This window comes from Manis javanica, chromosome 1 (genome assembly GCF_040802235.1).
Source record: "Manis javanica isolate MJ-LG chromosome 1, MJ_LKY, whole genome shotgun sequence".
Taxonomy (NCBI): domain Eukaryota; kingdom Metazoa; phylum Chordata; class Mammalia; order Pholidota; family Manidae; genus Manis; species Manis javanica.
The window spans coordinates 41,479,303-41,496,355 of record NC_133156.1 but is presented as its reverse complement, the minus strand read 5'-3'; the positions used below and the strand labels follow the sequence as shown (position 1 = coordinate 41,496,355).

At 41.1% G+C, this 17,053-nt stretch overlaps 1 protein-coding gene across 6 annotated transcripts in view; it reads left to right on the top strand.

Moving 5' to 3' along the window:
* Positions 1 to 17,053, top strand: part of ATP10B (ATPase phospholipid transporting 10B (putative)) — a 278,859-nt gene that overhangs the window by 249,954 nt on the left and 11,852 nt on the right. For all 6 annotated transcript variants that reach the window (XM_073231767.1, XM_073231730.1, XM_073231741.1 and 3 more), the window contains 5 exons: positions 2,171 to 2,247; positions 3,561 to 3,686; positions 8,116 to 8,316; positions 9,710 to 9,790; positions 10,833 to 10,937. In XM_073231767.1, coding sequence (XP_073087868.1) covers positions 2,171 to 2,247; positions 3,561 to 3,686; positions 8,116 to 8,316; positions 9,710 to 9,790; positions 10,833 to 10,937 — 590 coding nt within the window. The remainder of the gene's footprint in view (positions 1 to 2,170; positions 2,248 to 3,560; positions 3,687 to 8,115; positions 8,317 to 9,709; positions 9,791 to 10,832; positions 10,938 to 17,053) is intronic.

Genomic DNA, 17,053 nt, shown 5'->3' with positions numbered 1-17,053 from the left:
CTCCATTAACCCTCTAGCCATCTCTCCCCACAGCCAGCTTCTCTCTCCAGTCTCAGCATTCCTGTTCCAACCAGATGAAAGTGCGCGAGCCTTGTCCTGTCTCTCTCACGTCCAGGCCTTTGCACAGCTGTTTCCCCCGTAAAGCATTCATCCTTCCACTCCTACCCAATCTTCCTTTCCTCTGGGAGCCTCCACAGCACACAGCCCTCATCCCTCCAAAGCACTGTTATGCTTTCTATGCTGGCCTGCTCTGCAGACCACAAGTTCCTTGAGTTGAGAGACAGTCTCACTCTTATTCACCATTTTATCCTGTGCCCAGCACATACCAAACTCATAGTAAATATTGCCTTCATTTAGGGACATTTCTTAGATGGTTCCAGGTCCTCTTCCTCCTCCACACACATGGAAATAGAGTTTGTTTCCTGGCATTTCAAGTAAGAAGACAACTACACATTGTTTTTTCTCCTGGTCTTCAGGTAAAATCAGTTCAAAACAAGCAAACAAAAACAGAGGCAGTGGGCAGAAAAAATACAGGAAGAGGAACTTTAGCAAAGCAGCATCATAATTTTATTCCCTGAATTGTCCTTTTCAAAACTTCCAACAAACACAAGGCAATAGCCCAAGACTGATTCCCTAAGGTAAGAGATTGACTTCACGACACAGCAGCAAAAACAAAACAAACAGGACAAGAATAGCACGATTCCACACCTCTATGTCCACTGGTTTGCTAAGAGGTTAAAGAATAGATTTGTTCTGCCATGGGGAAGATTAAAATTCGGCCCTGCTGTGCTACCAAGAAAAAAATAATCATCCTAAGAATACTGGTACTTAACAATGACAAAATTTTTGAGTTCAATAAAATTTGTTGCCAAATAATTAGGGAAAGAAAATTCACTCCCCTGATTCCATATTCTCTGTGATTTCTAATATATTATTAACTATAACTACAAACTATTATGAGAACCTACTGGAAAAAGAGGTGGGGCCAGGAGGAGCATGAGGACAACACAGCCCGCCGACCTACAGGCTGAATCCATCCCACTGCGTGTTTCCACAGGGATGCTAAGGATGGTTTTATGTTCTTAAATGTTAAATGTGTAAAAGACTATTCCCTCTCAGCAAGAACAGTTGTTCAGTTTTGCTTCTTGGCCCACAAAGCCTAAAATATTTACTATCTGGCCCTTTACAGAATAAGTTTGCTAAACTCTAGTCTGAAAGATAAAGCATTGAGAAAAGCGAGGCTTGGGAAGAGGCCTTCCTGTACAGAACTGCATTGTCTAAAGTGGTTGCCACCTAGTTGTGTGTGGCTATTTAATTTCAAATTAATTAAAATTTAACAGAATTTCCCCAGCCACATTTCAATAGCCACATGTGGCACGTGATTTCCATATTTGACAGGTAAGATAAAGGACATGTCCTTCCTCACAGAAAAATCAATTTGACAGTGCTGATATAAAATGAGGTTGTATATATGTGTATTTCTAAACCTTAATCTAAACCTCAAATTTCTTGAAACTTAGCTCACTGATTAGGAACTCAATGTGACTAAATGTACCTTAACCAAAAAAACTAGTTGATCCCATTTTTCTGTATTCAGAAACAAAAATGAAGGCTGTCCCCGTGCTTGCACACCACTGACAACCTGATGATTTAGCTGTCCAAACACTGCAGTTATGGTCAGTATTTTAAATTATACTGCATTAGGAAAGGTATACTGGCCCTAGAATCAGCAATATCTTAATTCCAATTCTCCTGGGTGCCTTCATTAGCTGGATTACCCTTACCAAGTCCATATGTTGCTCAAAATCCCCATTTGCTCATCAGGGAAGCCCACTGTGGCATTTGTGAAGGCCTTTTTTTGTACACTGTAGAGCAGGACCCAAGTCTCACTTACTCACCATTGTATTCCCAATAGTTAACATGATGCCTAGAAAAAGAAATGCAGTAAGTATTTGTTGCATGATAAAGAAAAAGTAGAATTCTTGTCCAAAGAAAGGATATCTCTCAGGCCAAATACTGTAGCAATGACTTTTCCTATAGGTCTACTCAAAGCAATGTTAAAAGCATTCGATTCTGTACAAATGGAGACACTTTAGAGGCACTCAAATAAAACCTGTCACACAGCAACTGGGCCAGAAATAAAGACACCTTGTGACCTCTCTTCTTTCAGGCGATGGAGCAAATGATGTGAGCATGATTCAAGCTGCTGATATCGGAGTTGGAATATCTGGACAGGAAGGCATGCAGGTATTGTTCCCTTCAACTCTTTCTGCTTCTTCCTTAACTCTTTTATCCTTAATGGAAAGTTCAGGAATTCCCTGCAGAGTTGGAGGAACTGTTCCCTGAGAGCTTTGCAGAACTACCACCTGAAAGTCAGGGAGCTCCCACGCCTGTTCGTAACCTCCGTCAGCCCAACGCTACTACTCAGTTGTTCAGAACAGAGCAGGAAACTGAAGAGCACGTGGTTTTCTACAGGCAGTTGGCAATACCTGTATTCTAAAGCCAAGTACTACTGACTGTTCGTGGGAGACAAGCCTTCCTCTGAGCCCCATGCTTCCTCCCTATTACCTCTACCCACATCCAAAGATGCAATGTCGTCCTTCAGCAGTGACAGATGTAAGCACCTTTGAAAAATATTTTCAATTGCTGTTTTAGTCTTGATGGCTAGCTTGACCTACAAATTGCTTGGTATGCTTTAATACTGTACCTAATTTAGTCACAGTTCAGCTTGGAACAAGCATACTAACTTGAGCTGCTAATGTTTCCCATTAAAATAGACCCCATGTTGTGGTTTTGAACCTTTAACAACTGCATCCTGCCCTCCAGTGCAGACATTGGGCATTGCCTAAATCTGTTGTTGAGGTTGAAAAAACAGTTACCTTCACAGTATCTACCCTATACCAGCATTCTACTCAGCACCTTCACATTTAGTATCCCAGTTAATTTATTCAGCACAAGCCTGTGTTATAGATTGTTTTCCACTGTTTTCAGATGAGGAAATTGAGGCTAAGAGAGGTTAAAATAGCCAGACCAAGACTCACACCAGAATTTACAGCAAGGCAGGTCCAAACTTCATACTCTTAAAGAGTACTATGAGCTGAGTCTTGTTCTGAGCAATCCCACGGGCATTTAAGCTGCATGTAAAAGAAGAGCTGTCCAGTCACTGGCTCCGTCTGAGAGTGGAGAGAATGGCCTGTGCAGGGAGGTGGCCACAGGTGTTCAGAGGCCTGAGGCTCACTCACGTGGAGGCCCCTACTCGGGATGCCGGGTACCCACCACTCCCCAGTACCTGACACATACCAGGCCACGGGAAATGCTTGTTGGAGAACTAGAAGGAGGTGAAGGGCCAGACAGGACCACTGGTCTCTTCAGATTCTAGTGAGATTTGGATTTCTCAGAAGAGGGGGCGGGGTGTCAGGGTCCAAAGAGCCACCCAGGGGTGCCTCCTAGTGACAAGGGGTCTTTCAGACCCGGCCAGCTGCGGGCCCAGAGCAGAGCCCACCCCTGAGGGTGCGTGGCAGCCACGGAAGGAAGCTCTCATGCCTGCTCTGCCCTCCCAGGCCGTCATGTCCAGCGACTTCGCCATCTCCCGCTTCAGGCACCTCAAGAAGCTGCTGCTCGTGCACGGCCACTGGTGTTACTCGCGCCTGGCCAGGATGGTGGTGTACTACTTCTACAAAAATGTGGTGAGTGTCCCTACAGCAACCTCTCCCCGAGGCCTTGGGAGTCCTTGTGGGGGGACCAGCTCTCCTCACACTGCTAGACACAGCATCTCGGCATAAAGGAATGAGGCTGACCTGGATTTAAATCCTAAAACTGCTCCTTATTAGCTCTGTGACCTTGGGTAAGACCACTCACTTCTCTGGGCCTCAGTTTCTTCTCTGATAAAAGGGGCCTCCTCTGTGAAGTCACCGTGAGGACTGGCAACACCGCATGGAAAGCCCTGAGCACATGGTAGGCAGCACGAGTAGCTATAAGCATGGACTCTGCAGTCAGACCCAACTGGTTCAATCGAGGCTCCTACATGTAGCAATGGCCTACATGTGACCTACATGTGACCTCACTTTCACCACCTGTAAGAGGGGATGCTAATAATACCTTTCTCAAGTATTTGCTATGGGGCTTCAATGGGAACGTGTATGTAAAATGGCTGGTATGTAGTAGCCACCCTTTAGCCGCTATTTTTTATTATTGCCACAGGGTCATTATTCTTAGAGGTGTTCCATAAAAAAGATTGCTTTTCTGACTGCAAAGTGGATTTGAAGAATAACTAGCTGGACTTGTATCTTGCTTTCCTCCCCAGATAGAGCCACCCCAATGCACAGGCCATATCCCACCCCTTAGGAGAGTAAAGGTTTAGGACAGGAGTCCCTAGCTTCCTTCTGAGCCCCTGTATATCCCTTCAGTGTTGCCAGCCTTCCCAGTGGGGAGATTGCCTGGGTTTTCCTCTTGCTTGACTCTAGCTTGCTGTGTGAACTTGGACTAGTCACTTAACCTCTCTGAGCCTTGGTTGCCTCATCAATAATATGGCGAGATTATAACTCTCTCCCTCAATGTATTAGCAAGAGGCTTTAGTGTCAGAGTTCTGGAAAGCACTAATATTCATTTCTATCTTATTGCTAAGAGCCCCAAACAGGCACACACCAACTGAGGTATTAAAACTGTCAGAGGCTCTGGTTTGGGAAGCCCTCGACTAACAACAGGTATAGGAAGAAGCCATACCCTTGCTGTACTAAGGGAGGGAACAGGGCCTGAGTTTTTCATTATCTAGTTCAAGGACCTTTGAATAATATCCAAGAGTCTGCAAATAGAACCTGATGCCTGTTTGCATTAGTAAAAAGGGAAGGTTAAGACCAGGTGATGGAAGAGAAACACATTATCCAAGCAGCAGCTATAAAATGGAATTTTCTTCCTCTTGTTCCATTCGCCCAGTCCTCCTCTCTCCTGTCACAGTTACCCTGGCTCAGGAGTAAGTATTTTTATCCAAAGTTCAATGCATGTGTAAGTAAACAGCACGACAAAAAACAATGTAAATTTGGTAAACTGGATGGTAATATTATTTCAGCAAGTCTACACAAACAAGTCACTCTATTTAACTTGAAACTCACTCTGAGCATGAAAGACTGTTTATTTAGAATTCAAAATGCCCTGTTTAATTTTTTTTCTTGCCTCCAAAGAAATCATTCTTTTGAATAAGCACAACCTCTTCTGTGCATTAAATTTGTGAAATAGAAAAGGAAACGTTTCCAGCCAGTCATGCTTTCAAAACTTAAATGATATTTATTTCCAGCCTGATACCATGCTTGAAATTGCAATCCTGGTACTGTATTATCTCCCATTGCAATTAGAGGGTGGAGAACTATGACTTCCACATCCGAAACCAATTTCAGAGGGGATTAAAACCCTGCCTGCTCTGAAATTGAACAATGAATTAATTGCTGCACTGTAGCTTCTTGGAAGGAAAAGCAGGCTCCTAATCTCAGCGATACCATCCCTGCATTCTGTGCACCCCTCCTGCAGGGCAGAGATGCCAGCCAAGCAGGGGAAGCAGCACCGAGGTCCTAACAGGGTCTGTGGAGGAAGAAACGCTCTTTAGTGTTAAAACCCCAGGATACTTCATCTATTCAAGTCCCTATGGAACATCTTCTGTGTCAGGAACATTATCCCGCACTGGGTATAGAGCAGAGATCTAGACAGACAGGGTCTGTGCCCTCCCAAGACTGACGGTGTAAATCAAGGCTCAGTCAGCTGATTCTGCAAAGAGCCAGATAATAAATATTTTCAGCTTTGTGGGCCATACAGCCTCTGCCAGACCTACTTAACTCACTGTAGTGACTTCAGAGCAGCTATAGAAAATGTGTAACTGAATCAATGTGGCTGTGTCCCCATAAAACCTGATTGACAGCTGGATTCAGCCTGCAGGATGTAGTCTGTCACCTCCTGGTCTCAACAGACCTCGCTCCTCAAAATGTGTCTCTGGAGCAGCTCAATGCTAGTTAGAAATGGAAATCCTCAGACTGCACCCCAGGCCTACCAACTCAAAATCTGCATTCTTAGTGGACTGTGAAACCAGAATACCTGGGTTTGAACTGCATGACTTGACCTCTCTCAGTCGTAAAATGAGGATAGTAGTGACTGCCTTGGAGGGCTGTCCAGCAGACTGAATGGCTCACAACAAGAGCTTGGAGCACAGTAAGTACTTCATGAGTTTCAGTTGCTATTATTACCGCTCTTGTTGCTACTATCGGCCTCACCTGTGAGACAGCGTCACCTGCAGCTGTGGCACCCTAGGATTCTACAGCTCTGACTCACAGTTCCAGCCCAAGCTGGCCAGGGTCTTTGGTGTGCCGCTTACACCACCTGAGCCACTCCACTGCCTCTGTGTAAATGGAGGTAAGAGTTACAGTCTATCTAGTTGGGGAGAAGCAAGGCAGGAAGACAGAACCCAGAGAAGTGAACCCCTCACACAGCTGCTGAACACTGGTCTCATGGAGGCTTTAGTCCCTCAGTTCCTTAAACCCACCATGGCAAGTGGCTGATGTCACTTAAGGACTCAAAGTCAGCCCGCCATGTACTTCAAACCTTGGACCTCAGTAAACAGATCAAGCCCTCTCCCTCATAAATCTCCCCTGCTCAGAAATAACTTCACCAAAACTTGTAGGAGAAAACCCTCACAGCATCACAGGACTGCTGTGGGAGGAGGTGAGCCAAAGCTCCAAAGCGCCAATGGAGGGGTCGGCCTCCCAGCAGAGAGATACAAGGCCCAGGAGAGCTCAGAGCTCCACGGTGGCTCTCAGAGCCAGGAAATGTCCCACTAGTCATCTGGGCAGAAAAGCCAAAGGATGGATCTCCTGGGCTGGTAAACATTTTTCCAATCAGCATTGTTATTGCATAATCCAAAAATAGGACCAAGATAGAGCTTTGAAAATTTAAATGCTGGTTGTACCATTTCTAGCTCTCAACTGGGGCAAGAGGTAATTATCATAGAGCCTCAGACCCCTCAGCTGTAGAGTGGGGCTAATATTATTATAGTAGATAGTTAAATTTTTAGATATAACATGTTAATATAACAAATATACTATTATTCTGTTAGCAATGATATGTAATTTATCCCAACAAACTTTTAAGATTACTATTATAATACACTAATTGACAGACAATAGACATCACACTCCTGGAACAAATAGAAGCTCAAATAATAATTATTGGTGTTACAACAATAATAACATGTTCATCTTATAATAAATAGCCTCTTCATAATACCAGCCCAGCAGTTAGAGAATGAAAATTGTAGCTTGAACACAAATTTGCTGAATCATTTCTTACAATCCCCTGCACCCCTCTGTGTCTAGCCGCACAGAGCTGAGAAGTTCCAGTACTAACTCCAGGACCAGCTGCTTAAAGTGACTTTGGTCAAATCCCAAAACACATCACAAGATAGTAGACAGTAAGAGTGACCCAGCCTATCTAAGTTGGGAGATCTCAAGTGGGAAACAGCTTTCGAAAGCATAAAGCAGATTGAGGTGGAAGATTCTTGTTCATGCTCTTGACTTGCACAACTACTAGGAAAGTGTTGTGAGCGAAACCTTCCCCTGAGTTCCTCTTCTCTCCAGCTCCCTGCCCACAGTCTGGTTTTTCTGTCATTGTGCCTCAAAGATACCCCTTTCTCTTACCACACTGCTAACAGTAACGACTGCTTTTCAGTATCATGTGCCAGAGGCTAGGTACTACTCTTACCATTTGAAAGATGGCAAGATGATGTTGAGAATGGTTAAGCAATTCGCCGAAGCTCACACAGCTAGTAAAGGTCAGAACTGGGGACTCGAAAGCCGTCCTAACTTCTTCCAAAACCTGTGCTCTTAACCACCATTGTACACTTACTTTAACAAGCTGGTGGACTTTCCCTGAGGTCCTGAGAACATTAATAGCAGTAGTATTAGCAGCTGCTGCTCTAAGGATTAGGGTTCTCTCCAGTCCTTACACAACTCTGCGTGTCATAAGGGAGGAAGCTGAAGCTCCAGGTCGGCATAGGGGCTTGTCCAAGGCTCCTAAGCAGCAGGTGATGGCCAGCTGCCCCTGGGTCCTCACTCATGAGGCCGCTCCCTCTGCTCGCAGTGCTACGTCAACCTGCTCTTCTGGTACCAGTTCTTCTGTGGTTTCTCTGGCTCCACCATGATCGACTACTGGCAGATGATATTCTTCAACCTCTTCTTCACCTCCTTACCTCCTCTTGTCTTCGGAATCCTCGATAAAGACATCTCTGCAGAAACACTCCTGGCGTTGCCTGAGCTATACAAGAGCGGCCAGAACTCCAAGGTGAGGGGCTCAGCAGGTGGAGGGAGGTGGTCTCAGCTTCTCGCTGACCTCAGACTCCTCCCTGGAGGGGTGAGAAAAACCACTGAGCTGGGCATGAGGACTCCTGCATCCTGGTAGCCACACTGTGCCACTTACCTCCCTACGTAATTCTACTCCCCTTTCCCAGCCTAGTTCTCATTTGCTATTAAGGGTGATGGGCCAGAGGACCAGACCAGGGCATTTTTCTTCTTAGTTACTTCTTAATTTAATTATACATTAATATGGGACTGCCCCAGTTGAAGAAGAGAGGACATGTAGAAAGATCACATCCCCTTAGCCAGTTCCTCTCTCCAGGCCTTTGCCAGAACCCCAAGGTTCAGTTTGGGAAACCCTGGGACTCATCACTGAGTGAGGCATTCATAAATGAGGGCTTTTACCTCACATCAGGGAAGGCAAAACTCAGAACTCAAAATCATATACAATCTAGAAATGCTGGTATCAAGTACAAGGCCACCATCAGGATGGTTTCTTAGGTGTCACCAAGAGACCATGCTGACACCATGGATGACCTGGGGCCAGACGAGCACAGATGCACCCAGGAGGTTGGATGGAGGTGAGGGAGCCTGGTTGCCTTGAGGGAGGAGCTCTGGGAAAAGGAACATCAAAATGTCATGAGGCTGCCTTTGCCCCTGGGAAGGAGGGCAAAGCAAGATGTGGTATTTAAGAGCTGGTCATATTTTGTGGACAGAACCAAGCCCAGTCCTAACCAAGAGAGGACACATGCACATCTAGGGCTCTTCTCACTTTCCCCTTCCCCTAGGCACACTGGCTGTATAATATATATTCCTTAAGTATCTAACATTAAAATAAATTAATGTAGCAAAAAACATAAACTGTAAATGGTTTCACTCATCCCAGGGGAGGCAGGAGTGAAGCACAAAATGAGGATTCTCTCTTGAGAACCTGTGATCCCGGACTGTGACTGAGCGCTCCCTTTCAGATGCTACTCAGAAACCTTAGAATCTCTAAACTTACTAAGTCTGTATTAGCACTAGTAAGGTGCTAATGAATAGTAATCATTAATAACTGATCATTTACTAGGTACTAAAGCACAATTGCATTGAGACCTCTGAAAACCCAAGGAACAGTTGTTGTTGTTATCCACTTTTTATGGAAAAAGAACCAGCTCTCAAGGCAGTTTAGTGATGCACAAGATCACAAAGGGACAGAGCTGGGACTTGAACTGGTCTATCACCCCCAGGTTCATGCTCTTAATTGTTCCATTCCACTGCCTCTAAGATAAGTAGCTTTGTAAGTGCCATATTATTTGCCCCGCCTATGCACGAGAAAGCTGCTTGCAAAGACAGAAGCTTGCTTTAACGGTGGTAACTTTTGATATGTTCTTTCATGGCAGTGCTATAACCTGTTGACTTTCTGGATTTCCATAGTGGATGCATTCTACCAGAGCTTCATCTGTTTCTTTATTCCTTACCTGGTAAGTCACATTGTCCATTCTAACCATATAAATTATAGGGTGGAACTGGTCCTGTTTGTTTATATGAAACCCTAGACTAGTAGTGTCTTTCTGGACATTTCAGAGCAGAGGTTCCAAATACGTAGCCTGCAGACTACATCCAACCCATGGTATTTAAAGTCAGAATGCTTTACCAAAACGTCTTAATTTTGGCCAGCTTCTGTAAAACTGAAAGCTATCATTACACTGGGTCATTTTTCCTTTATGGCAAAATCCAGAGTTCACTGCTCAGCTTAGAAGGGGCCCATGTTCTCTAGTTTGCCATAGTCTCCACCATTCCCTTTTATATTATACCCGGCCTTCTTCATTCATTTACTGTTTCTTACTTAAGCACTGAAAGTATTTGAATTTACAACTCTTAATTTATACTTGGATTTGTGCTTCCAAGGTCAGGGTAGCATACATTCAGGCAACAATTTTTGTTAATAAAGAATATTATATTATCTGAAATAAAAGCAAGGGTGCAGATAGCAAATGCTACCAGCCCCATCTCTATTTGGTTATGCAGTCTTAAATAGTGAGAATTTAGACAGCAAAGAATATCTTTATTCCTCCTGGGCAGGGACCCAGGAGGTAGGTTTGCTACCAGGTACTCAGCCTCTGGACTCACATTCTGTTGAATTAGCGTCAATATAGGTGTTGAGGAGGCAGGCATTTTGTGCATTTGAGTTTCCTGGCTTATAACACCCTTCCTGGCCAGGCCTCTGCTTGCCTTTCCTGCTTCATCTTTTGCCCCACGTCCCCAACAGCCCCACCATCTGGGATTCTTCAGACTTTTCACCCTAAGTTTTGACCTTTTACTGGTCAACCTTGCCTCTCTCTTTTCAAGAGATTAGCTGCTTATTATGGTCTCAGCTGATAAATTCCCTCTTCTGTACTCCCAGGGGCCTTGCATTTGCCCCCACTAAAGCATTTACCCCATAATACCACACTGCTCTTCCTAGTAAGTGCTCAATAAATTCTTTATTCATTCATACCACAATGTTCATGGCTTCCTCTGCAGACCTACAAAGACTCTGACATTGATGTCTTTACCTTTGGGACACCCATTAACACCATCTCCCTCATCACAATCCTCTTGCATCAAGCAATGGAAATGAAAACCTGGGTAAGTGCCCCAGCGCACTTTTGGCCTAAAAATTGTCTTTCTGTCCATCTACCACATTCATAATTTTGAGCTGTTTGATCCACATAAATACATACTGAACTCCTACCTGTGTCCTACTTGGAGAGGGATGAAAGAGGTGTAAGTATAACATTTCTGGCTTCAACTTGCTTATCTAGCCAGGATGATTAAGACATATAAAACACTGAGACACAATTTTTTGTAAAAATAGATATTTTTTATTTTAAAAAATTCAGGGGTGTTTCAAAGACAAGGAAAACATTATTCAAGACTGTGGTAGGGAGCAATGCTCCCCATTTAATTTGGGGGTAAGAGAAGACTGCTTTCATGTATGTACACCTCAAGAATGCACAAATATCACATTTAAAGTATCTAAAAAGGTAATGGCAGCTTTCACATTAAATTATTCTAATCATTGATAATTATAAAACTCAAAGAGCTTAAAATGACATGCCAGGGACCTATCTACATGATTTTAATATATCATTTAACCTCCCACAGTCCTTTGTGTTGCGTGGCTTTTTTTTCTTTTTCAGTTTTATTGAGATATAATTAACATACAGAGTACTGTATAATAAGTTTAAGGTGCACAGCATAGTAACTTGATGTATACATCTATTTTGAAGTGTTAGATGTTAGCTAAATTTATCATGGTAATCATTTTGCAATATATGCACGTGTTAGGCATTTTTTTTAATCCCCATTTTATAGAAATAGATACAATGAGGTTAAGACACTTTCCCCAAGTAGGTCAAGATAGAAGCAAGTTTGAACCCTGACAGTCTGAATGTGCAAGGAGTCCACTTGACAGAAACATTTCTCCTTAGCTAAGTGAAGATGGCTCTTTCTGAAATCATATGCATAAAAAATTTGAAAAAGTGCCCCAAACAGGCTCTGTGTGTTCCCTACATTCTGCAGTAGAACTTCCTCTCCATCCACCCCTACCACCATCACAAGCAAGACCAGGCCCTAACATGCTGGACAGTGACTGAAAGAGCCACGCAAGGGATGTTCTGGTACAGAGTTACTATTTTGAAAAGCCCCCTCTGCTCCAGTTCATGCCAATGACAGAACAAAGTAATAAAACCAAAAGGGCATAGCCAAGCTTAAATACAGGATAAATTTCTTTAAGAATGCCCAATACCAGAAGAGGCTGAAACATAATGGGGTGAGAGAGGAGAAAGAGGAAGACACGAACACTTCCAAACTGAAGGCTTCCTGGAATCTAGGACAGGAAACAGACCATGGCAGTGGGGAGTCTGGCTCCTGGGGGGTAAGGAAGACTGAAGGCCATTTATTGTTGAGCTCAAAGTCTGGGCTGGAGCTCCCCCACTCAGAAAAGAAGGCTGAAGAACAAATGAGAGTTACAGGCTGTTTGAAGTTAGTTTTACCAGAAACTGTGAGTAAGGCAGCCAAGAGTCAGAGATACAGCTTTAGCTGAGCCAAGCTAGGAAACATTTAGAACTGTTGAAAAGTTTTGCCAATGAAATTTAAAATGCAATTTGTGGGGTCCACTCTAGATTGGACATGGGCAAAGAGTAAACTACCAAATTGGAAGGTACTGGGAACTCATTCAGAATGTCACACAGATAAGAAAAAGTAACGAAGAGGAATGTTGGCTAGAAAAAATGGCTCCAGCATCACACAAGAAAATTGATAGAGGAAGAAAGAAGAAAGAATGGTAGAGCAACACCTGAGGAAATCATCACTGAGAATGAAAATTAAAATCTGGATATATCAGAGTGAAACTACATAGTAGAAAAACAGAGAAGATCTTAAAGTCTACTGGACACTATGGACAAATTACTTGAAAAGAAATAGTAATTAAACTGACAGACAACAGAGGCCAGAAAACAATGGAATAATTACCTTCAAAGACTGGAAGGGAAATAGATACAGTTCCACTGTCACTTAAGAGGGCAGAATGACATTTTCAGATAAACCTGGTTAAGATTTACCACACAGACACTCACTAAAAGAAGAAACACACCACTGCAAGAACATAAAAGCTGAAACTGTAAGAAGCAACATAATGGTGTGGAGGGCTGTGCAATGGGTCATTCATGCAAAACAGCATGGAAATACACATTCAACTATACATTTTTCCATAAAAGTCCACATTTATTTAGTATCTCTTAAAACTTAAGGTACCTTGAAGTTAAGCATAAAGGAATAGAAAGAAATAAGAGGAATGCAGGAAACATTCAGTGATGTAGGGAAGATGAAAAGATCAGAACAAAGGAAATGATGACGAACAAAAAAATACAAAGTAACATGTTCAAAATAAATCCAAATACTGTATATCAGTACTCATAATAAATGTAAAGAGATTTAACTCACCTACCGAGAGCAAAAATAAGGTTGGATTTTTTTCATCCAGTAAGTATAAGGAGAAATGAACGAATTCACAGTTGTGTGAAATTTTTAACAACTCTACCAGAAACATACATAGATCAAAGAGAAAGGATATAGAAGCTTGAATAAGCTATCACATTGTATCTAATAGTTAATATAAAATCCTGCTCAAAACAAACATGCATCTTTTCAAATACACATAAACCACATAGCAAAAATTAAAAGACCAAATTCTGAATCACAAAGGAATTTGAAAGAATCAGTATCATAAAGACCATGTTGTCTGCCAAGAATGTATTTAAATTAAAAATGAACATTAAAAAGAAAGCCAAACAAACCTGCTTGAAAATTATACAATAAAATTCTAAATAACTCATGAAGTCAAGAGTAAAACGTGATGGAAATTATACTTATTGCTGAATGATGATGAAACTACTACACATGAAAACTTGTGAGATGCAGCTAAAACTTATTATCAGAAACAAGAATTCAACTCGAGGAACTTTAAAAAGGTGAGAGAAAAATCAAGAAAACACTAGAAAGCATCAATAAGACCAAAATTGCTCAAAACCCTGATGAAAACAAATCTCTAGCAAAACTGATCAGCAGAAGACAAAAAGAGAAGACCACAAAAATGATACTAGGAATGAAAAAGACTGTAATTATAGATAGCTATAATCAACATTACAAAACATTTTCTCGAAAATTTAAACAAAGTTCATCATTTCTTTACTAAAACATAGTCCAGATCATTTGACAAACCGGAATAAACCAATTGCCATTAAAGAAACTGAATTAGTCAAGTCATCTTGTCCCCAAAGACACCAAGCCCAGAGGATTATAAAGGTAAGTTTGACCAATTTTCTCATTAGAAAAATAGTCAATTCATTCTTCAAGGCTACAATAATTCTGATACCAAAATGGGCACAGGCAGTTCAAAGAAAGAAAATTACAGGCCAACCTCACTAAATGAACATAGATGTAAAAATTCTATTGGCAAACCAACTCAAGCAGTCTGTTAATAAAGCCCAACTAAGGAACTTTCATATCCTGGTAGTAGACTATAAACTAATATTACCACTCTAGAGAGCAATTTGAGAATAGCTGGAGTTGTTTAACTACTCATGCTATGACACAATTCCACATCTAGGTTTGCACTCTGGGTATGCATGGAGGCATGTACAAGAATGTTTGTACATTTTTCTTACTAACAAGAAGAAAAAACTGGAAAGAACCTAAATGTTCATTAACAGGAAATTAAGTGAATTGTGGTATATTCATATGATAGAAGAGTTCAAATGAATTATCTATGTTGATAGATACAGGTCTAGTTTAAACTCCAAAGCATAATCTCTAAAAAAAAGTTACAGGACACATGATAAAGTAAAAAAATATCCATAAACATGTATGGATAAAATGTGCATAAGAATGAACACTGAATATTTATAAGGAGTATATGGGTGCTATAATATTTTAATAAAAATCAGGCAAATATGACAGAAGGCTATAATTGTTAGATATTGGATATATGAGGTTTATTACCTATATGTTTGAAATATTTCACAATAATTTTATTTTTAAAAATTAGCCCAAGATACTTCCCAAGAGGAACTCATTACGACCTTCTTAACATTAGGTTTTTAACTTTTCATAACCAGGCTGTGATTGTGTATTAAATCAGTTATAAGACTAAAGTTTCTGTATACTCTCTGATAGGTGGCTCAGCCCACTTTCTCAAAGCACTGCATCCATTTGCTTTGAAAGAGGGAACCTGTTCCTTTCACTGATCATTCAGCATTATTAATCCACCCACAGAATCTCTACACCAGTTCTCCCAATAATAACTGGTGATTTCTGGTACTTTTGGAAAAGGAGTCAGCTACTAGACTCATGAAAGTTGTATTTACTTTTGCAAGTGCTTGAAGTAAGGGGAGGGTCTATTTCTTCCCTGAGTGGAAATCTAACATGAATTTTATGTCAGTTTTCACAGACCCCACCAAAGCAACTGAAAGTTAGCTAATTGATTTCATCTTTGGTAACAGGGGCTGGATTATTCATATCACCTCTCCCACTGAAAAGAACTAAAGTAATGGATATTTCTTTAAAAAAAAAACTAAAGTATTAAAAAGCTGACAGGATAGTGAAGATAAAAACCTCTGGGTAAGGAGGGTTCTAGAGAAGCAAGCTGAGCCACAGCCTGCTTCCTTCAGGGTGTTTGCAACCCTGCCCAAAATGAACTTTGTTTTTGGCAGACTTGGCTGAGCAAAAAGCTCAGCATCAAAACACAGGCACCCAAGGCTAAACCTTCAGGGTCAGGGGTACACCCAGAAATGTACCTGCCCAACCATATTCCCCAGGAGGGAGTGCAGAAATTGTTCCTATATGCTGAACAAAGAAGAGCAAAATCAGTATAAAGGACCTGTCCTGGGAAACAGACCATGGGCTGGCCTCATACAGATTTGCAGTAAGATTTGAGAGTGGATATCATGCGGGCAACCAAATTTTGAGCTGTGAATTCATTTTAAAGTGACTGACGACTGACAGTGACAAGAACATTGTAAAATATACAGTGAACATACACCCTCTCTAAAGAAAGATATCTCATCCGAAGCCTTGAGAAGTCCCTACTAACTTTTCAAAGGCAATAAGCATCACATATTCAAAAATCACCAAGCACTCAAGGAAACACACCTATTAGGATAATATATATATTTCAAGTGTCAATATTATCAGCTATAAATTATAGAAAAGCTACATTTACTAAATAAAAAATAAGCTTTAAAATATCTGCAGGGATTGGTAAACTATATAAAGTAACCCAGCAGAGATGAAGAGATCGATAAAACATTTAGAAGTAAAAAAATATAACTGTAACTTAAGTTTCAGTGGAAGGCTTAACAGCAAATTAGACAGCTAAAAGTGAAAATTGGTGAACTGACATGAAGAGATTATTCAGAATATCAAATAGTGGAACAGTAATGAAAATTAAGGAAGAGGTATAAAAACATAGACAATGTAGTAGTGTATGAAGAGGTCTAACATACAATTGATCAGAATCTTGGAAAAGGAAGAGAAAGGCAATATCTGAAAAGATAGAGACTTGAGAATTTTGCAGAAGTGATGAAAAATCAATCCACAGACTCAAGGTTGGCAAAATCCAAGCAAGATAAGTAAAAAGAAATCCACACATATTACATCATAAGGAAACTATAGAGCGCTAAAGACAAACATCATAAAAGCAGCCAGATTTTAAGAGAAAGATTTCCTTATAAGGAACAACAAATAGAGTTGCTAACTCCTCAATAACAACAATAGAACCAGAAGACAGAATGTACCATCAATATATTAAAAGAAAATAACTGCTGAACAAGAATTCTATATCCAACAAAAACAGCTTTCAAGAATGAGAATGAAATTAAGCATCAGAACACAGATCACTAGAAGACTCCCACGAAAGACAATTCTAAAGATTGTTAAAAGGAAAGAAATCTCATATGGAAAGCCCAAGATGCAAGAAGGAATGAAAGCATAGAAAACCTTAATGAATATTGACTATATTAAACTATAATAATGACTTGTGTGCTTTAAAAAGATGATAGAATTAAAATATACAATCACAATAAGATGTAAATCAGGAAGGAGACAAAGTGCTCTAAAGCCCTTGTGTAATTCAAGAGGGAAAAGTAGTTATAAACTTTACACTTTGTTATGATTGCCTATCATTTACTGAGTAATCATTGGAA